This window comes from Thunnus thynnus, chromosome 4 (assembly GCF_963924715.1).
Source record: "Thunnus thynnus chromosome 4, fThuThy2.1, whole genome shotgun sequence".
NCBI classification, from domain to species: Eukaryota; Metazoa; Chordata; class Actinopteri; order Scombriformes; family Scombridae; genus Thunnus; species Thunnus thynnus.
In genome coordinates, this window is record NC_089520.1 from 25,981,333 (window position 1) to 26,003,629 (window position 22,297).

Sequence of the window (22,297 nt, forward strand, 5' to 3'; positions counted from 1 at the left end):
AGAGTGGATAGCCTGTTGTTGGATGTTTCTAAATATATCCTTTCATTTCATACTCTCTTCTGAAAACAGAGAAAGCCAGTCTATCGCAGAAAACAGGGACTTGAGCCTGTGTCGAGTGTGTGTCACTGTCACTCATAAATACCAGCGATCTGTGAGGCATAACGCCTTGCTGAGGGTGTTACATAAGGACAAGAGAGGCTTAGTTGAGATTTGTGTCCTCTTCGATACTGACATCTGTTTGTGGCTGTCCGTGATGGCCCAATCACTCTGGACTGGTGAGAGGACTCATGCAGAAGGGATTTATTGTATGGAATCCTACAGATTGCAAAGAAGCGGTCAGGTTTTCACCACACATTAGTACCTAAACATTTAAATTGTACCGCTGGTTCTTCAACTTCAGACTCAACAAGGCATGCTGTAGTGTTCAAAGATTTATGATGTGTATTTTAAACTTTAGAGTACCTTTCAGGCATTTAGCTGATGTCAGTATAACTGTGTGAAGCCACTGTGCTCCCAACTGGTTGTATGAAGAGGATAAGGTGACAGACAGCAATGCACGCCAGACCAAGACTGCCTGCAAAGGAGGGTCTTGGTCTGCTTCCAAGCAAACTCTGTTGCAGTGCGTTTGTGGTGTGAACCACAGGATTTCCTGATGGTACAAATGATTTTAGCATGAATTCAAAAGATAAACTACTATCAAATCTTCTAATCTAAATCTTCTGGCCGTGAACTCTCAAAAAAGCAAACTTATAACCATTTTTGTATAAGCCATGTACATGCAAATCATTTGGTAACTGTGGAAATGTGAATGCTCATCAGTACATAAGAGTGGGGATTTTCCCTGATAAATCAGAAAGTGAACAGGAGTTAAAGCAGAGGTGTCTTGAGCTTGTGTCCTAATCTGTGATTTGGCGGTTCCTTATTTAAAAGTAAGTGACACATCACACAGTAACTATTTAACCCGTAATATTACAGTAAAAGACGCCTGTTTTTGGCCTCTATCTGGTTGCTACTGTTCATAAAATGAGGTTGAGTCACAACTACAGGTGTGAAAGCACCCTTAGATCATCAGAATAATTTAAAATATGCTATATTGCTATATACACAAATATGCTACACCTAATGGCTCTATAAACAATCTAAAAAAAACATAATAACAAATAACTCCTGGTACATCACATACTGATAATACATTACAGGAAGCCACTTGACTATTCTTCCACCCAACCCAAATGAGATTCATGTGGCTACAACAATCTACAAAAGTGCAACATATAAACATAAAGACATCTGACTAGCCGTAGAACAAACAGCTCTTTGGTTAACCCTGGAGTATGCTTCCAATTACTGCAGTGATGACGTAACTGTTGCAGCTGTATTCTCATTACTAACGCGGTCATTTGTTACGCATTGTCTGTAAAAATGATGTGATTTAAAAGCCCTCTCTTGCTAAACTTGTTGAGATGAAATAATGAATCACACTTACGGGAGAGAGTGCTGCATGTGTTCGTGGGAAGACATGAAGGGCAGAGAAGCTCTCTGTGGCAAAGAGAAAAAGAAAGAGAGCCCTAGACACTGTGGAAGCATTTGATTCCAGTAGAGCAACGGAGCAATGGGTGGTACTTTACTGAAGGACAAGATCATTATGACAGAGAGGAGCGGAGAAAAAGGCCAAATAAAGACACACACCGCCATGACTCAAAGCAAAGTTCTCCACGTAGATGGGATATTAAAAGGCTTCTAGCTCATCTCTGGATGGCTGCCCAGGATGACTGCGTGTGCCAGCCAAGATAAGTCGCTGGGATATGGTCCATAAATGCTCAATCTATTATGCTAATTTATCTCCTTGTTCACTTTCAGTAACTCTTCCCCCCCTTCACTTTTTAACTTAATCAACTTGTACAATCCACATGGAATGGGTATAATAAATCCCTGCAGACTTCTTCTGAAGAGGTCAGCCAATTCTAATGTTGCCTGTCTAATATGTATCAAATACTGCAGTATAATAAATGCATTATTAATTGAACATGAATGATTTATTAACAGCTAAAAGAGAGCAGAGGAAAACATTTTTAATAAACATATACAAATTGTTTTCTTGTCATGTCGACATTGTTACTGATGCACAAACTGAGCAAAAGAAGTGTGACTTTTATGAATAAGAGTAAAAGATTGTACCATTTTGCTGTGTTGGTGAGAGAAGCCATGGTGGCTGCTTTAAACTGTGTTTTGCTCTGGTTCCCTCAGCAGACTGAGTAGCTTCTCCATCTTGGCTACTTCCACTTCTGGACCCTTAGGCAGCTCCTGACCCTTCTTCCCCTATACACACACAGACATACAGAAATCAGAATTTACTTGACCTTATGCTTACCAAGCACTGAAAGAGACCACAAACCCAGCAGGCAGGCAGTTAACATGAGGAGAACACAACTCAATCAGACAGAATTTGAAATGGATGCAAGGACAACAGTAGCAGAACGGTTATATTACTGCATTATATAATCGTTTCTTTCCACCATATTGGGAAATGTGCCTTGAAGACATCAAGCTGCTGCCTAAATAGCAGCATTGCAAACAGTATATACAAAGGGATCTTCCAAAGTTGTGGTGTGCGAATGTTAAATACTCCTGTGCGTAGAAAAGCACAGCTGCTTAAGAGCCATATTATGGCTTAAGATTTAAGTCTTGTGTAGCTGCAGGAGTTCACTCTGCTTCTGCGAGTGGATATTTAACAGGGCTCTCCTTATCAAGGCTCACTCAATATTGTTACAGGATTTCCTCAGACTGAATTGGACTTTGATTGAAGAAGCCTGATACAATCTTGAAAGTTCACTTGATTTAACCATTTTAATCAGGAAATAACACATTTGACTTTTGGGAATTTAGGAGGCAACCTGCATTACAGCTTATACCACTGAAAAAAAAGAAAAAAGCACAGGTGTAACTAATAACATTAACGACACACCAAAGCCATGGTGGAACTGAAACAACAAAATATAATGCAGCCATCATTTGTATTATTAGTTACATGTGGGCTGTTCCTGCTATGATATCACATATCATGTCTTGCGAAAAAGGTCAACATGAAGGATAAAAATGTTTAAAATGTCAGCCTGCATACTAACAGGCTTTGTAGTTTTGAGTGCGGTGTTGATGGACACTATTTATCCCACAATGCAATAAACAATGTAAATACACAGCGACAAAAAACTAGACGGTCTGCTCAGTTACAACAAAACACTTATAGTGTATTGAATTTAGTTTGATGTCTGTCTGTGCACCTTTTATCACATCTTGATAGTGCAAAACAATAAAATCCAATAAATCATAGTAACTACCAAACCAGTGCACTATTAACATTAGTACATGTGAATAATGTAGTGTTTATAGTATTAGTATGGAATTGGGACTTAGTGACTGATATGAAAAGGGTGCCGCAACACTTTTGTACAAATGAGGGGTGACATGCTAACTCCTCCTTTGAATATCAAAAAAGTTTCAAGTGCTGCAGTCTGCTTATATAACACTCACCTTCTATTTACATCTATATTTATATTTTGGCTAAACTAATTTGAAGTCTGAAATGGATACAGCGAGGGGGCTGATCCAGACAGACGAGTGAGCACCAAATCCCGATGCAACATAATATCTCTGTGATGATGAATGGCTCAATAAAGCCTCCTACACAGCAGAGAGAAAGGCTGACTAGACACAAACCTGCACTTAAAATGAATAAAAACTTCAAAGTTAATCAAAATCATATAAATTTGTTATATCTCAACATGTCAACCTGGGTTCTAAATTCCTATTTTACCCTGCTAGTTTGCTTACTGCAGCAGTAAAATCCTAGACCTGCTCTGTCTATGAACTTCCTCTGTATTAAAGTAATGCATACAGATAAGAAGCCTTGGTTGTGTTTTAAGGCTCAGAATATTGTTGCTCCTTGTTTTCTGGTGCTCAAATGTAAATGCTATGATAGAAGTTAGTTTCTGGGAGGCAATAGTGATAAATAGACTATCACAAAATAATGCATAATGCTGCTTTTAAATTGCATTGATTTGTGGCAATAAAGAGTGAGGTCAATGACCAATGAGACTAACACATTCATGTTGCACACAGTTGAAGAGAACAGTATACAGAAACAGACAGGGATCATTTACTGCTAGTGGCCAAAGTACACTAAGTACACATGTCTAAAGTACGCTATTATGTGCACTTTTAGTTACCAAAACCTCAGACTTCCAAACACATAAAGAGTGGCACTGGTGAGCACTATGGGATTTAGACACTTGGTTAAACACTGACCCTCCACAACAACACTACATACCTTAAGGCGTACACAATCCAATGTGTGCAGCACAACAGAACATAGACGTATCATCACCTCATTACTGAATGTAGCCCTCAGGCTTACAACTGGGAAATAACTGCTCAGATCAGCACAATGGACAGCGCTCACGGCATTATAGAGCACACTTCAGCGTGGTACAATCTCCAGTGATTTTCTTTTTCATGCATGAGCTACAACTCCTTACCTCTCTGACCCTGGAAGATCAAAATAATCAATTAAAAACTATTTGAAAAGCACCACAAGACAAGAGAGGCCAAGTGGACTGGTTTAGTGAGAATAAGAAAGCCAAGACGTTGGCTTGTATTGTCACAGTTATTCAGTTTGGATTACTAGACCACTGTGCCAGTGTTTTGGGTATGTTAATGTGCCACCATGGCAATTGTGCTGGTTTTAGTGGGATGCTGTGCCAATTTTATAGAACATATTATTGATAATATTTGCAGTGAGTGTTTTTGCCTGATGCTTATTTGCCACATTGGGTTACAAAATGCTCTGAGCACTGTCAGTGGTGATGAACTGTGCAATTATTTCCCAAATGTATGCTCTCGGGATACAGTCTGAGGTCGTTAATGAGGTGGCACTGGGTTTGTGTATTTGTGGTCATGCTGAACTCATACAAACTGTGTTTATGTGTGTGGTTGAAGGAGAACAGTTTATGTGTGGGGCACCCAGGTCCAGCGATGACATGTATAATGCACAAAGATGTGCAGTGACTATAAATACGTGTTACTCCAGTTATTATAATTTCTTCTAGTTTACATGCACTGACATGAGCAACCTAAAGGACAACTGGAGAGGCTGCAGAGCAAAGCTGACTGTAAATGGGCCCTCATTAAAGTGTTGTGACTCACTGTGCCATTTGGTTTCCTCTTGTGTTTAGTAAGGCCGGTGATTACTCCACAGCTCATTAACCATCATGTCATCAGTGGCAACAGTTATGCGGCAGGCATCTTAAACCAGTGGGCCACCGAACACTCCATTTTATCTTAATTTCCAAATTGATTTTCAGCAAAAATTTCCAATAAATAATAATTTCTGTTCTGCTTCTCCTTCTAGTGATATTTTCCAACAAGCTTATTTAATTACAAAGAACACTTGACTTCTCTGTGGCTAATTGTTAACTGGCCTAAATGAGAAAGGGATAGAGAAATACAGGCGATTAGTGATGCTGATAATGAGCTGCTGAGAAGAGGGGGAGAACTGTGGCCTTCATTCCATTGTTATTTAGTGAAATTAGCTTGATGTCAGGACTGAGTAAAGAATGAATCATCCGATTGGCTTTCATTGATGTGGAACATCAACAGATTGTTTAAGGATAAAAGGATAAGTAGGGTGAAAGAACACAACAGGCTGTAAAAGTGGAATGAAGAAGACACTACTCCAAAGTGGTTGAAGATTTGGTACCTAATGTGTACAAACTCTATTTGTATGTGCCAATAGAGCCTAATTAAAGACAAAGTAGCAAGAATGGCATGGAATGGCAAGGCAGTTGCATTTGGAAAAATAGGTTTATCTACTCCTCACTCACAGGCAGGCTTAAAATGAAAGTAACTCTGGAGTAAATAAAATCAAATGATTGTAATGTAATTGAAAGATAAAGTCTATCTCTGGGAACTTGATTAGAGTCTTACCTTGGGTTTCTTCCGGAGGTTAGGGGAGAGTTTGAGGCTGGTGACATAGCCTCGGTCATCGCCCACTATGATGATAGGATAAATGGGATTAAACTCAACGTGAGTCAGCTTGGTCTTCTTTTTGGACACCACTGGCTGCTGGCAGATAGCCTCGTATTTGTTGACGTTGAGGTCAAAAACATGAACCTGAAAAAGATGAGTGATCACACCACTTAATGTGTTTATCAGTCTTTTCTTTTCCACATTTTTGGCTGGACCGCAACAGCAAGGCCAGCCCCACACATATGGTTGTCCATGAGTGAGTGAGTGAGTGAGTGAGTGAGTGAGTGAGGGAGTGGGTGGGTGAGTGAGTGAGTGAGTGAGTGAGTGAGTGATGCAGTTACACCACTGGTCGGCCGGCCGTGTGTTGGAGTTTCCCCATTGGCCATTGCTCTTCCAAAATGAATTGGTGTTAACAGTTTTTTATTACGTCATCAGGGGGCCTTTACAGCGCTTCCACTCATAGCTCTGTTTGCACGGGACAAGTATTACATGGGGACCTCATGTGACTGAGAAATGACCCCCTCTCCCCCCACGTCTGTGTTTCATGTGGTGCATTTGCATGAGTTAAGTGAAGTCTGTATTTTACTCAAATTTACTGGCCTTATCCCGCTGGATATGCGTGACAACTTGACAAGCTGCAAACTTTTACAGTCTTGTCTGTAAATGACCTAAATGCATAACTGTGATGGAAACAGAGGACATCAGCGCGACGCAGAGCGACTGTTTCCTGCTCCAAGCTCTCAGCTCTGGTGTTGAATGCAGAGAAGTCGGCTAAACTCCTGTTTATACAGACACATACCAGTGTCTCTGCTGTCTCCTCCTCTACCTCCAGTTTGATCGATTCTTCGGCTGACAGCGCTGTCAGCAGCTGGCAGGAGAGATGCTCTCCGGTGCATTTTGATTTTATAACTGAACTAAATACCAGGACGCAAACTTTTTATTTCTTTTGACATTTTCACATGACAAACGATGAACAGCATTAAAATACGAGTCTTGCAGGTGAAACATGAGACTCATGTAGGCTGTTATATCAGTTTAGTGCAGGTGTGCTTGCTGTAACTGCAGTAACCGGCAGAGGGTATTCCCAGTAATTCAATGAGTGTGCACTTCTGTCCATATGTGTGTATGTATTTGTGTGTGTGTACTAGCAGCCCCAATACACAATCATAGGCATCTTTATCCAGAAGAAACCAGATCACAGATATTCTTCTTTGTGCCTAAGTGCATTTGGATGATCTTTCGACAACAAATGAGCCCACTGCAAAGCGCAGCCCACTCCTTTTATCAGAAAGATGACTGTGCCCGGGCCTCTAGGGTTCACGCTGTCTGTACCAGCTACACACAAAGCATCACAGCCATCCCTTGAAACTAATCATCATATTCTATCAGGGTAAGACTTTCGGTAACCTCCATTACTATAGCCATTAGCTACAGTGTTTTTATTGTTGATATATAAGCCCTATTAGTCATGACTGATTTCGGTACGCCATGAGAACATCTGCAAATTGTGCAACAACATAGGGCAGAGAGACGTTTTAATGTATAAAATAATTGCCTATAATGTATCAAAATAAATTAATTAGAGTTTTAAGTTTAATATATCAACAAATGTATTTAATCCACTGCAAACTGTTAGGGAGGATATGATATCAGTTGTGCAAAGAGCATTGTCAAAAAATTATGAATACAATTTCTCCCAGCAAAGTGAGTTACAAATGCAAAAATGTATTTCATCAATTTAGGTTGGTTAAGTGTCAGTCCTTAAAATCTCTCATAAGCTGAAAAAGGCATACTAACTGAAATATGTGGCAGTCCAAGCGCAGCAGGTGAAGACAAGCTGTACAAAGAGCACATATAGATTTGGAGACTAATCACCAGGGAATAAGCCTGGATTTATTATTTGCTCCTGACACTTTAGTTCCTGTCATCTCAGATGGAGAGACAAGGACAGAGAGAATGGAAAGATATTTGTATGCACTGCACAACTCTGTGTCATTCTTACACCTCAGCCTGCCAGGCAGGTCATTATACTTATGAACACATGTACACACACACACACACACACACACACACACACACACGTAAAATATTGTGCCTTTGACATTTTGCAGTGTGGCAGCAGCAGCAGTAAATACATGTCAAGGAGCGCACAACTCATGCTGAGTCACACAATCTCTATCAGAAACTTGTCACAGAAAACGACAAATGTACTGCAGAGAATCTGCTGTCCTGGGGGAAGATTATGCTGATTAATGATGAGTGATGAAGTCAGTCGAACTTCATCAGACAGTCAACTGATTAAGTTACACCATCGGTTGGCGGAACTTCATCAGTTGGCTGAGTTTCGCCACTTCCTGTATCCATTGTTTCAAATTTAAAAGCCCTCTAGCATTTCATAAATGGTCCAGCCACATACTATGTTTTGACCTGGTCTTCTTTAAGAAAAAATGGACCAGCCACACTGACCTTGATCCACTCCAATTTAATATTCTTGTCCTTCCTGCTAATTTGAAAAGAGAGGATATTGTGCTTGTGGAATGTATGCCAACTGATGAGCTTTTAATGAGATTTTTAATAGCTGCTGAAAACTGCTTTTGATCCAGTTTCAGAAAATAAATTACAATACACATGAGACCTAATATGCTTTCTAACAAAGTCATTTAATTTAATTTTATTTCTTTAGAAGATATTTACAATTTAACAAAGTGCTTATACACTATAAAAATGGGAAATTTGATTTATAGATGTGAATTTGCTGTGAAATCTGATGTTTCCTTGCTTCCATGTCTTATCAAGACTGATGTTTGACTGTGTAATAATTTGCATAATGGTGGGTAAACTACAGAATGTATTCTGCCTGTGGTGACTGAAGACTGGCATTGGAGAGGACAGGAAACACATACACACACTATCACATAAGGTGTCTCTCATATTGCTCAGCTCTCATTTCCTCTCTGTCACTCTCACTCGACTTCATTTGGCACACTGGACAGGAAATGTGACAGACACAACACCGTGGACTTTTATAGCGTGGCACAGACTGGTGCGAAGACAAACAGATGGGGACAGCTTGCAGCCATACTAAGAAAATATGTAGAGATAAGCAACACGGCATCCACTGAAATTACTTTTGGCTAGAATCAATAACCACTGGCAGGGCAGGAAGCTGCCTTTGTTACAAGAGACTGTGTTTGAACAAACTGCCTGAGGCTATTCTGCATTAATCTGAGGTTTATCCCATGACCATGGCAAGGGTTTAGTCAGCTGAGTCCATAACTATATTATAGGGGTGATAATGAAGTAGGAAGCAGGTGGTAGATGGTGCAGCTGTTTGTCATTTCATGTGTTCTGTCAGGTAAATGTCACCCTTATGTTATCAAAGGTACACAGCAGATGTGTGGTGGTAATAATCACAGCCTTCACACAAAGCACTCAATAAATCCTCATATAAATCAGCCTGTATCACCTGGAGCCATGAAAATATCTTATATTTCAAATGTCATGATGTAGACATCTATCAATAAGTACACATGTAGACATTAAGATATGAAAACCAAGTAAAACCACTAATAAGGCAAATCACTTCAATGTACAATCCATAATGTCAGATGTTTTATAAATCTCAGTAGATCGTGCACTGAAGCCTTCACTAGACCTTTCAAAAGGCCATAATAAGCAAATAAAGTTCTAACTGCTAAACTACAAAGTCAAGCTGTGTGTTAGAAAATATAGGTTTAAAATAAATGACTCTTACTGTTCCATCTGTAGTGACAGCAGCAAATACAGTGGAGGAGTATGGAGACCAGGCAACATCACCAACAGCTGCATTCAGGTCAAAGGTGAACATGGGAGTGCTGGAAAAACACAGACACAAGGTCAGACAGTAAATCTCTAGTTGTTCATTATACTGCATGAAATTCTATGTGCTTCCGAAATTCAATGTCATCCGGACCAAACAAGAACTCTTACTCATCAGATAAAGTTGGTGTTTTAAATAGGGTCTAGAGTCTAGAGTCTAGAGTCTAGAGCAGGGCTATTCAATTACAAATTGGGCAAGAATTTTAAAACAGGAAATGTAGATGGGCACATTTTCAGCAGCCCATTTCTTTTTAAAAAAGTCTCATTTTGAAATCTATCATAATAACAATCTGGCCCGTCAGTGGCCAGAACAAGCACTTTTAGTAATTGAGTCGTGCGGGTGTATGTGGTTTGTCCAAGTGGTGTTGCTGTACCTAGCGGACCCACTCGCGCATGCGTGACTCACATCTCTGGCTGGCTCAGATCCAGTAGTAACAGGTGGAATATATTTCTCAAGCTGGTTTTGTTTCCTGACTACACAATAACATTGATATTAACAAATATTTTTTAAAAATAATATTACAATTAAAATATTAAATTCGTATTAAAATAGTCTAATTAATTCAACCTTGCTGGGCCACTTGGAGGTTGCCTCTGTGCCGGATGTGGCCCGTGGGCCGCCAATTGAATAGGCTGGGTCTAGAGTATAACTGAGACTGTTTGCACAATCAGTCTATCTTTTGTTTGATTCTGCATTATAGAAATAAAAAACAGTACACTTCATTTCTATGTTCTTGGCATTGGTACATTTGTGATTTCTTCCTATAAATTTCCAGTGGTGGAGAACCATCTTTAGACTGTCGTCCATGTTCATCAGTTAAAAAATGTCCAGACACTGATGCCTCATTAGAGCCTGGCAGAGAAAATACGAGATGAAACAAAGGGCTCCTGCACACTGTCTCTTCATATTATTAACTTGTCAAACACCACTGAAAGCTAGATAAAGAAATGAAATATTTCTATCAGACACATACAGGTCTTCTTCAAATATTAAGGAGGGAGTTTGTGTTTATGTGTGTGTGAGAGAGAGAGACAGAGTAAGCAAAACTATTTCTTTTGATAGGTTGTAACTTTGATAACACAGTAGGCCAGACTTACAAATATGAAAGCGATTTGCACTAATACTCTGTGGGTAATTATTTATAATAATAATAATTATTATTCATTTACTAGAGCAACAACTAATTATGCAATCAGCAACTAACTAAGACAGCCTTCAGTCTTCTGGGCACATTCTGTGAGCTTATAAGGTAACTCTCCTTCCCCCCTCTGTTTGGATTGGACACATATTGTATTAATTTATAACATTCATTTATGTATTATTTATCGTTTTGGAACTATTTCAGTATATTTAGTATATATTTTTTGAGGTGTGCTCACACTCCAACCACTGAGATTTTTAAAGAATATTGGTGGGTTAAATTTCATACCTACCCACCACAACCTCCCTTGAATACAATATATTCACACATTTGCACAAGATGTGGCGTATTTTCAGCACAAAACTGTATGAACCTTAGTAAATATACCAGAATGCACAATCAACCAACTCTTGCCATTATTCGCACCGGCCTCCCTTATTGATTTTGTGGAAGATGTGCCTCAGATGACAGACAAACTCTGCTTCCATGCTGGTGAGCCTGTTTGATAAATAACATGCCCACTGGTAGGTATAGAATATATCTGAAATTAGATGCAAAAGGCTGATAAATCTGGCCCAGGGTCTTTCAGGAGAGGGTTTTTATAGCAGAATGACACTGCACATACTGTAAATCCAGAGTCAGAGCAATTGGAATTCATAAATTGTGTCCAAGTTATCACTAGGCAGAGGTGCAGATTCGTCAAGCTAACCTTTTCTGTGATTAATAGACTTGATGCAACTCTCTTCTATTACTAAAAGCCCTTCAGTTCATTCAACACTGGCTAACAACGTATGACAGTTTTACAGGCTATAGCAGCCACAGCCATCAAACAAAAGAAGCAGTTACTAGTGTAGGCTTTCACGCTTCAGAACAGTATGGTAAAGAGTTTGTGAAAAGTTGTTTGATCCAGCCAGACCATCTCTGAGAAACAATATGTCCTGTATCTATAAGATGTTATGGATCATTCCTGAAAACGCTGCCTCTCATAATGGGTGGATGATTACTATCATTATTCAGTCAAGCTGGCTGTGCTGACAAGAAGTGGGAGGCATGTGAGTTAGTCAAATAAGCCAGGAAAGTCATACTGGGTCCATGATGAGAATAAGAAAGTAATGAAGATAAATATACTATATTATTGTGCAAAGATTATGAGAATTTTCATTACCTTGTCCCTTCTTCACTGAATGTACAAACACATTTATACACAGAGCATTAGGTATATATATTACCAAGGTAATATAACATCAACAAACAGTCCACTAAACTGTTGATAAACTGATATAACAATAAAAACTGAAAATTGCTGGATATCCTGGAATTAACAATTAGCCAATGGACTCAGATCACTTTTTTCTATGTATTTTTATACATCTTTTATACATCCCCCTTTTCACCCAATTTGAAATGGAAAATTTCCCGTGCACTGCAGTTGTTGTCACTGCTGAACTCCCACCGTCGCCCCAGGGAGTATACAGCCAGTCATATGTCAAGGTCAACACACATGGAGTCATAAGCTTCTTCCTGTCACCCACCAGGGAGGAGCTTCACAGGGAGACTGTAACACTCATAGAGACAGAGATCTCACCCTCCTCTGCAAAGGTACCCAAGCCAACCAGTAGGACTCACAAGTACAGCAACAAATGCGTGATCCCTCACCATCTTCCCACTGATCAACACTGCCAGTTAAGTCAGAGGCAGCGCTGTTGGAGATTAAACCCTGGACTCTGTGACGGTGGTGAAGTGTTATTACTGAACTCACCCAAAAGCCACAGTTTTTTGTCTATAGACTTCTAGATACAAAAAGTCCATAGACAAACACCAATGTAGAAATGCAATAAATGCACAGAGATGGAAATAAAAAAGAAGGTTTCTGTAGATGAAAAACTAGCTAAAATACGGATAAACTTGAACAATCATTTTTACAGCTGTGGTAAAATATATAGTATCTAATATGAAGATGTAATTTCTAGCTGCAAGTATTCCCTCTTTCACTCTATCAGTTGTCTTACTTGATGGTATGGTCCCAGATCTTGACAGTCCAGTCTGAACTGCAAGAGATGAAAACCTTCGGGTGGAAGTGGTTCCACTTTACTGCATCCACTGCCATACTGTGGGCATCATAGGTCTCCAGGAACTGGCTAGAGTAAGTCTTGGAGCACTGGGGAATGATAGAAAAGTATTAATTTGGTCCAAAGTAGATGGTGTAAACTCAAGCTTTCTCTTAATATTTTAAAGATAGTCTTCAGTGACTCAATCCTTTCATTACTTGCTTGTGGCAACTGAATTGAACCATGTCTGAAACACTAATTGAAAGATTATTGGATTGTTTAGAAACGTATGTGTTATTCCTCATTTTTGTTGGTAAGGATATATGTGCACTGAAAAACTCTTTCAGGGTATTTCAGTGATTTAATTGCACTTCCATAAGGTTGGGGGAAAAAGGAATTGTGAACACTGAAGCAGCAGAGGCTGAGATGTCCTGACTTTTAGCCCCTTGAATGTGTCATAAATGAAGTAGCAGTCCCCAAGCAGAGATAACCCTGGTGACATCACTGGGACTTTTCTTACAGCACCACAGAAAAGAATATACAACTGTTTTCACAGGTTGAGTTGTAGTGTTGCTTATGAAAAAATGTAAAAGAATGACAAGGACATGATTTAAGTTTGTTCAACTGATTTTGTTTTCTAAGAAAATCTGAGGAGAACTTTAAAAATAAAGGATGCTTTAAGTATCTTGGCACATGTAAGTTGCCATTGACAACCGGCCAGAAGCACAACATGCTTGATAGTTCCAAGACAAAGAGAGTAATAAAGTCCTCTGTGGTTCAATGTTGAATTGCCCTTTAAATTTCCACGGTTTGTATTGCTGTGTTAGATTGCAGGGATAAATTAACTGGACAATCCAGGACTAAACAAGCTTTATGGCTTGTGGGGACAGCTGTTGCATTACTGAGCGCTGACAGTTGATTGCTGACCTGCAGCTACGTAGGTGAAAGATTTTTAATCAGTCCTCCTCTCCACGGGGATTGTGTGTCACTGAACCTTGAGGTGACAGACAGCATATTTCACCATACACACAATGGGGGTGTGTCTGCCTACATTAGAGCTACGTGAGTACGGTGATTTCACAGGAGTGCAGCCAAAGTGTGTGTTCTCTTACACTCAGCATGTATCTAAGCCATAGAGAGTAAACATGTTAGTCCTTTCTCCACTGTGTGTATTCCTGTCACAAAGCTCAAAAATTCTACGTTAGGAAACTTAAGGTAGTATGTGTAATTTCTGTCTGATGCAAGAACAAACTGTAACACTGATATCACTGACAACACAAAAGTCAAGTAAACAGAAACTAATGAGCATGTCAAGTCATGAAGCACTGTTGATTTTAAGATGCAACAGAGCATCACCAAGCAAGTCTTAACTGATACACCATACACTCCTAATCATAATTAATGAAAAGAAAAAAAACACTGCTTATGCACCACGGTGTTAAGAAATCCTTATCAGAATAATATGGTTGTTTTATCTTTTTATTGTAGTAAAAGGTCACCCAATGCGATGGTTTATCTCTTTTATATGACTTTAATTGTTTTTGGGGCGACAGCGAAGTTCAGTAACACAGATGTTGGACCTACACAGACAATACTTGTTTGCAGGTTACAGCTATTGTTGCTTTTGGTCTCTTTGGTGGGTCTTCAGGGTCAATTGTTGATAATGATAAAAAGATTATACATCACTACCAGCCAGGAATGAACATAAATTCATTATTATTCCTTATTATTTTTATGGCCACGGGAGATAGACTTCCCTCCATTACTAGGTTTACTTTTATAAAGATCAGCCAATTTCAGTGATGTGTGCATTAGCCAGTGAGCTATTTAAACACTTTTATGTAATTAAATCAATATGATGGGGGCACAGTAACTGCAAACGAATTAGACTTTTATGAGTGTCTTTGTGGCTAACAGTAACAAGAACATGAAGAAGAAAAGCATAGAGAAGGTGGGAGGCCAGCCAAAAACACCCAGCTGCCTGATGAGGACAGGGAGAGCCTCCGCTTAAGGAGACTCATTAAACGCGTAATGTCAAGACTGAGGGGCTCCCAGCGGACCACATGGACATGCACATATGGACAATCAAACACGCACATGCGCACGCACACACACACACACACACACAGACACAGACACAGCCACACACACACACACACACGCACTATTAATGGAGCACTATTAATGGAAACTTTCTAGCTTGTGTACCCTCTGGGGTGCAAGCCCAGCAGGATATCTGTAAGTGCACCACAGACAAAATGAGCTTGTATTTTTCAGGGCAGATTACTGGGAGACAGCCCCAAGATAATCCTAAAGTCATTAAGGGGTAGTACAGAGAGACAACAACAACTGAACAACATCAGCAGCATTTTTGCATCAAAAGTCATTCAAATAAACTTAACAATGCATACAATTAATCATTGTCAAAATTGCAGAGGGAGATTTTAAAATATGTTTAAATTTCCATATGTATATTATCTGTCGTCACTCTTCGTTATTGAGGTTTTGGAAGACTTTATTGGCATTGTCAATCAGGCCAGATGTGACCTGTCAAGCCAATTTTGCACAACAAAATCATGTCTAACATAAAGATTGATTTCAAGACCAAATAGTGCAAAAGATAGTCAAAATAGAACTGAAACATCAAATTATAGTCAACAAAACAGATGAACAATACTGCTACTGAGAGGATTCAGGCAGAGGGAATGAGAAAGATACCTAATTAAGACACTTGTGTCTGAATGAATGAAAAGTTAAGTAATTTTTTGTATACTAGCTGCAGTAAATGTAGTATAGTAGTGGTGGTGTATGTAATACACAGAATACATAGAGTACTTAGTTTCAAGTATCTGCTGAAAAGACCTAAAATGTATATAATAATGTAAAATACACAAAATCTGCACTAAAAGGGAACCTTTCATATTTTTCAACCTGGACCCTTTTTGTGTCTAAGTGACTAATGAGGACAACAATTTTTGAAATTGGTCCAGTATTGAGCGAGAGCTCTTTAGCCAGCAGCCACGAAACGGGCTGCAATGTAAGCCTTTGGGACAATAGCGCCCTGTCAATGTACATCCACTAAATGTTCTTGTTTTTACCACTGACAGGCTCAGATTATTATAAGTGTCTGACAACATTATGGAAAGGACCATAGAAAGAAATAAAATGTCTTTCTTTATCTTGATCCGGTCTTTTTGTTATCGTGTCTAACCAAGTCTCGCTCTAGGAGTCTTGTTCTGAAATCTTGATCTTGTAGAAATCTACTAAATATTCAGCCATAACAGAGTTGGAGAGAGTGCTTGGAGGAGTTTGTTGTGTTGGAGTACAGATAGCGTAGCTTAGTATTATCTAAAAGATTTTCAAAGTCATGGCTGAATATTTAACTGATTTTGACAACAACTCAAGAATGAGACTTGGTTAGACACAATAACAAACAGACAAGAGAAAGATAAAGAAAAACATTTTATTACTCTGTATGGTCCTTTTCATAATGTTGTCAGACACTTATAATAACAATCTGAGCCTGTCAGTGGTAAAAACAAGCACTTTTAGTGGACGTACACATCGCGGCTGCCGGCTGAAGAACTCTTGCTCGATACTGGACCAGTTTAAAAAATTGTTGTCCCCATTAATCACTCAGACACAAAATAATGGGAAAATAGGGTCCAGGTTGAAAAATACCAAAACTTCCTTTTAAGGGAAACCATCGACACAGTCCTTTAACATACTTAAATTAGGTGAACAAGTTGCACACATATTTTAATGTATTATTATAGATGATTGTCCTATATTTGTCTATTGCTATATATCTGTGTATATCATATCACTGGTACTATGTCAAATTAGCTAATTAATTATCTAATTAACTAACCTTAATAATTAATTAATTAATTAATTAATTAAATATTTCTGTTATTGTATCACAAATAATGCCGTTTTACCCTCCCCACTGGAGATTTGACTGCCTATGTGGGTCACGTCAGCAACACACTTGATGTAATTTTAGATGTGACCTATGTCATCCAGCCAAATCTAGGACAGTGGAATACTTGATACATACCTTGTGTATTTTTCCCTCCTCAGTGCCAACTAGGAAGAGATAGTCGATCTGTTTATGGAAGTCAAACGATGTACCACATGCTGCAGACAAGAGGTATCAAGCACTTAAATTAGCCACACGTTGTTACAGACACTGGCCCGATGTACTGGACAAATGAAAATCTGAAGAGATATAACATAATATTTAAAGTGTAGCACATGCATATAGTCTTATATACATACACATGATGACACAACACCAAGTGAGAGAGACCTTACCGATGCTGGGCTGCTGTGTACCTTCTAGTCCTTCGAAAACAGCACCATTCAGTGACAGTCTGATAATGTCTGTAAAGACCAGTTCATTCTGCAAGCATGCAAGCGCACTGTGATGCAGTAGTAGATATATACACACATACACAGTTCATACATAAAGTATTTGATTAGCAAGCATCTTGAAAGTTGGAATGTGTATTCTGTTGAGATAAAAGCAGATGAGAGTCAAAGAGAGAATATCTTTAAATAAATATACTGTATATAGGAGTAGATTTTCTTGGCTAACCTTGACAAGTGTCCAAGACACAACTCGGCCATCAGATGACACAGAATAGAAATTGTGATTGTTGTCCATGTCATCATTCTGCCAGCGTACCTGAATGAAAAACAACAAAATACTAAATAAATCACTGAAAAGAGAAGAAAATGGTTGGTGTATGTGTTTGAGTTGTGTTATGTGTTTGATCAAAATATTATCTAACATTATCTGACAAAGAAGTTCAATTAATACAGTGTTTCCTTTATTCTCCAGCACATGAAATTATTTGTTGAGTGCAGCATTGAAGTCCACTTTCACTCAAAACTAACTGGTTTGGGATAGCTCTAAAAATGGCAAACCTACCATGAGAACACACAAATTTAGAGAAGACAGTGCAAGGGTGGAGTCGCTGGAATTGAATGAACAACACACACACACCCTGAACTCCAATCACCCTATCTACCTCTGCCTCTTCACCCTTCCTCACCTGCCAGACAGGGTCAGTGTGCTTGCCAGTCTTAGCAGTACTCTTATACACAGGCTCCAGTCCCTCCTCCTTCAAGTTGTAGACAGCCACACAGCCGTTGTAGAAACCTACCACCACCAGGTAGGAATGCTGCTCATGGATGTCGAGGCACAGGATGCTAGAATTGGTGGGGTAGATATACTCTGGGAAGGCAGAATTCTTCAATGAGTAGAAGACAAGCATGCCATGCCCCTGTTTACTGAAGTCATCTAGCCAGGAGAGGGACAAAGGATAAGGGAGAGTGGATGGGAGGACACAAAAGAGATCAGGTCAAATACTACTAGAACTATGCCTTCTAGAGAGTGATAATTAAAAATCTGATTTAATTAGATAAATGATGGCATGCAATCAGATATTTACATAACTGCTGACTTATGAATCCTGAATTTTCCTGTATACTTACAGGATCCCATTCCCACAGCAAAAAGGTCCTGATATTTCTGATTCCTGTTGAGGAAAGATGCATACATCGGTCATCCTCCTTTCTTGTAACAACAAGGGGGACACAATGTCACAATGAGGTATGCAATAGAGGTAGAGGTGCACCATCACATTTAGTTTTAGAGTTGTTAAGCAAACATACCAGCAGAGGGCAGTGACAGACAGTCTTTTGGCTTTGTCATACTGGAACTTCCACAAAGGAAGCAGGGTGCCCTCCTGGTCCCTGAACTCATCAGAGGCATCCTCAAAGTATTTGAAATCTGAAAGTAGGGCAGAGAGGAGAGGAGAGGAGAGGAGAGGAGAGGAGAGAAGAGAAGAGAAGAGAAGAGAAGAGAAGAGAAGAGAAGAGAAGAGAAGTGTGACAGTTTAAAGTATCAGTATTATTGTGGTTTATTATACTGTCACTTGACATGTTTAATAGAATGTACCTTGAGCTATGTCATCAAATGTATTCTGATTGACCATTCGTTCAAAGATCTTGGTTGCCTTGGCCACTTTGGTGATGTCGTCGCTCTATAAAGGAAACATGGCATAATTTGGGCTGGAAATACTGAAAGAACGCACTGTAAACACGGCTATATTCTTAACAAATTTTCACTTCTCATCAAAATATTGTAGAATACAATACAACACTACTGTGATTATAATGGTCGAGTAATAGTTCAAGAGTTCAAGGTAACAATTATCATTCGACAGCCATGAGCAATGGATTGTATTGTACATGTGGTGTGTTTCTAATCTATGATGCATGTCCAATCGGAAAATCAAACACATGACAGCTTGAAGCGTTACACACTGAAATTGAATGTCACAGCAAAACAATGTATACAGATCTGTTAATACTATATAGATTAATAGTTGTATATATAATAAATATACAGGACAGAGGCAGAAACCTTAATATCAGATATAAATGTACAAGGATGCATATATTAGATACGTATGTATAAATATAGTCAGGAAAGTTGGTGAGCAGGCAAATTACCTGAGTTTCCATCATCATCATCTTCTTCTTACTTCTGTCACCATCTTTCTTTGGTGGTACAGCTTTCAGCTTCTCTTTGTTTTTTTCTTGTTTCTGCAGCTCCTCCACATACGCATCATAGATCTCCCACTGTAAAGAGAAAGTGGAGTTATTACATTCAACCCATATAAGCACAAATATCCACTGATGCTCAACAGTGTAGAAACAAGTCTGGCCTAAACATTTCTTTTAAACTAGTCAGGGAATTCACAAACCTGATTAGCTGTGGCAGAGAAAATGCTGCGTGGAGGAGGTTCTGTCTGGCAACTTCTCTCCTGCAGGAAAATAAAAATGACTCAGCTGAAACTCTTGGGGCACTAGGCTATGAATATTTTATTATATGCACTTCAATATCAAAACTTCCCTTTTGTGAAAGTTAGATATCTCAGCCATTATGTAAAATACTGTATGTGTGTCATAAGACATAAGGTGCCCCTCTACTAGGTGACTGGCTGCTCCTTCCTACCCTCAGTGGGTTATTGAGGGTTTGGGAGGCCCTCTCACTGAAGTTGAACTGGTTAGTAACTTTTGGCTCCTTCTTGTCTGTTTTGGAGGCAACGCTGTCTGGTCTGTCTTCTTCCCCAGCTTCCTCCACCTCCCCTCCATCCTCTACAGGTGTAGCCTATGGAAAACCGACAGAGAGAAGTTTTGTTGTTCAGATCATGCTCTTGACCAATTGACCTTGGACAATGCAACAAACATATTTTACCGGGGTTTCTGGTTTCTCCTCATCAGGCTCTGCTCCAGCGTTGACTGTTGGAGTCTCTGGACACATCAGAAACATCAAATCATAATTTGACAAATGAGGACATCACTTATAAGCACAGTTGTTACAGTTTGTAAAAACATTCATCGTTTTATTTTGAATGCAGGGCATTTCTTGAATGTGATGGCATATGTTGTAAGTGACACCTTGTGGTACCAGCTATGCACTACACCAAAGGACAAGAACCAGTATAACAAAGACATGCTACGAAAACACACAGTGGAACTGTCACACTGTGCAGTTGTTATGAATGACATAACAATTTTGGGTTTGAATATCAAACAAAAGCATTACTGAGCTCTGTAAACACAGAATATTATCGTAACATGTTTCAGTAACTACCCTCAGGGAGACCCTCCTTGGCCCTCAGTCTTCGAGCCTCATCTGAGTCTTGATGCAGGAGACTGCCCTCCAAGACAAAGTGAACAGCCATCTGATCCACAACACTGATAGGCTTGTAGGAACGTTCCTGGGAAACACAACAGGCAATGAGGTAAGGAATGGCAAGCAGAGAAACCTGTTTGTTTTGTTTGGTTGTGGTTAGGAAAGAAGAAAATGTGTATTAATTCACACGGTATCCAAGAAATCTTTATAATTAGCACAGGAACATTGGTTAAAGGTAACCATTGTGTTTAAAATGTGAGGGGCTGACAGGTACACAAGACCATCTGCCTTTCTCATTCTACAATATGAATTGGCTTCAGTATGGCAGTGATGCCTGTACCTACAGCCAGTGATGTGAAGTTATAAGCTTGGTTGTAACTTCTTTACCTTGAAGCTGTAGCGGACAATGTTTTGGGGGGCATGTGGGTTGTTTGCAGTCAGGATCCTTGTGATTTCCTCTTTCAGCTCCTAGTGATATTATAGATAAAGTGGAGAGCTAAAAGCACATGCTACACATTCATTTGGCAGAGGTACTGGTTGCAAAAACAGTGACCAAAAGACAATAATGAACAATTCAAGTTGGAAAAAGGAATTAAGCAACAGCAACAAAGTCTAAGCCTCATTTAGCTGTCTTGAACTTGAGCAATGAACATCTCTGTTCTCTTACAGCCTCAGTGAGCTCCAGTTGGTCTGCAGGTTTAATGAGTGCTTTTCCATGAGACCACTCGTCCCATCCATCACCATTCTCCACACCCTCTTCCTCATCCTGTCACGTTACATGGAGAAGTTTTTCATGTCTTGGTTAAATTTAAAAATCACATTATGTTGTAATAGCATGTGTGTTTCTCATAGTTCTCCCATCTATAGCCAGACAGATGCCAAAATACATAACTGTTGTCAGTTTATGGAGTTGTGTAATAGGCTTGTCGTGACTCAGACAGTACCCACCTTTTTCTTGCTTGCAGCTTTGGTTGGCTTTGCACCAGGTGCCTTCTGGACATTTGAGCCCTGTGTGAAAACAGATGACAACTAAATGGTTAGCTTGAGCATTGTGGAGAAACACTGTTTGCTTTCTTAAAGTCGATAGCACAACTTTTACTTAGCTAACATTATTCAGTTATTGAGACATAGAGCTATCACTTTGCTAACTACGTAGACATTTAGCTAACGTTACCTTTCTCACAGATGCTGCAGCGTTACTGTTTGGCCCAGGCATTGCGAAAAGAGTCAATAGTTTAGGTACTTAGCTTACCAATAGTTTAGGTATTTAACTTAAGATAATATGTTTTTTTCGACATAAAGTATTACGGAAACTTTTAAATAGTGAACAACAACAAACAAAAGAAGACTCGCTTTCCAGCAGCTGCCTGCTGCTGTATATAGGTTACCAAGACAACCAGCCGTCCAGGTTGGTCACTCAAAGAGGGTTAAGATAGTAATGAAGTCAAGATAGTACCCTTCAGGTGGAGCCCACCCGTCGAGTTTCCGTCGTTTTTTAGTGAATTATATGG

The 22,297-nt window shown here is 39.4% G+C and overlaps 1 protein-coding gene across 3 annotated transcripts in view; it reads right to left on the reverse strand.

Annotated features, from left to right (window-relative positions):
- The window catches only part of dnai1.2 (dynein, axonemal, intermediate chain 1, paralog 2), a 38,434-nt gene extending 16,281 nt beyond the window's left edge, over positions 1-22,153 (reverse strand). The window contains exons 1-23 of one of the 3 annotated variants that reach the window (XR_010928196.1): positions 21,961-22,153; positions 21,735-21,794; positions 21,454-21,552; positions 21,174-21,254; positions 20,745-20,871; positions 20,346-20,401; positions 20,103-20,258; positions 19,852-19,911; positions 19,598-19,726; positions 19,041-19,125; positions 18,755-18,872; positions 18,575-18,618; positions 18,133-18,380; positions 17,673-17,762; positions 17,390-17,477; positions 17,133-17,212; positions 13,034-13,182; positions 9,779-9,878; positions 5,983-6,168; positions 2,179-2,319; positions 1,487-1,539; positions 463-649; positions 237-315 (exon numbers count right to left, since the gene is read on the reverse strand). Coding sequence is in view for 1 of the 3 variants with exons in the window: in XM_067587937.1 (XP_067444038.1) it covers positions 2,218-2,319; positions 5,983-6,168; positions 9,779-9,878; positions 13,034-13,182; positions 17,133-17,212; positions 17,390-17,477; positions 17,673-17,762; positions 18,133-18,380; positions 18,575-18,618; positions 18,755-18,872; positions 19,041-19,125; positions 19,598-19,726; positions 19,852-19,911; positions 20,103-20,258; positions 20,346-20,401; positions 20,745-20,871; positions 21,174-21,254; positions 21,454-21,552; positions 21,735-21,794; positions 21,961-22,002 (2,100 nt within the window). In the remaining 2 variants the exon portion in view is untranslated. Of the gene's footprint in view, positions 1-236; positions 316-462; positions 650-1,486; positions 1,540-2,178; positions 2,320-5,982; positions 6,169-9,778; positions 9,879-13,033; positions 13,183-17,132; positions 17,213-17,389; positions 17,478-17,672; positions 17,763-18,132; positions 18,381-18,574; positions 18,619-18,754; positions 18,873-19,040; positions 19,126-19,597; positions 19,727-19,851; positions 19,912-20,102; positions 20,259-20,345; positions 20,402-20,744; positions 20,872-21,173; positions 21,255-21,453; positions 21,553-21,734; positions 21,795-21,960 lie in introns of those variants that run through there. The other 2 variants (XR_010928197.1, XM_067587937.1) reach the window with 2 other exon arrangements.
- Between the last annotated feature and the right edge of the window lie 144 nt (positions 22,154-22,297).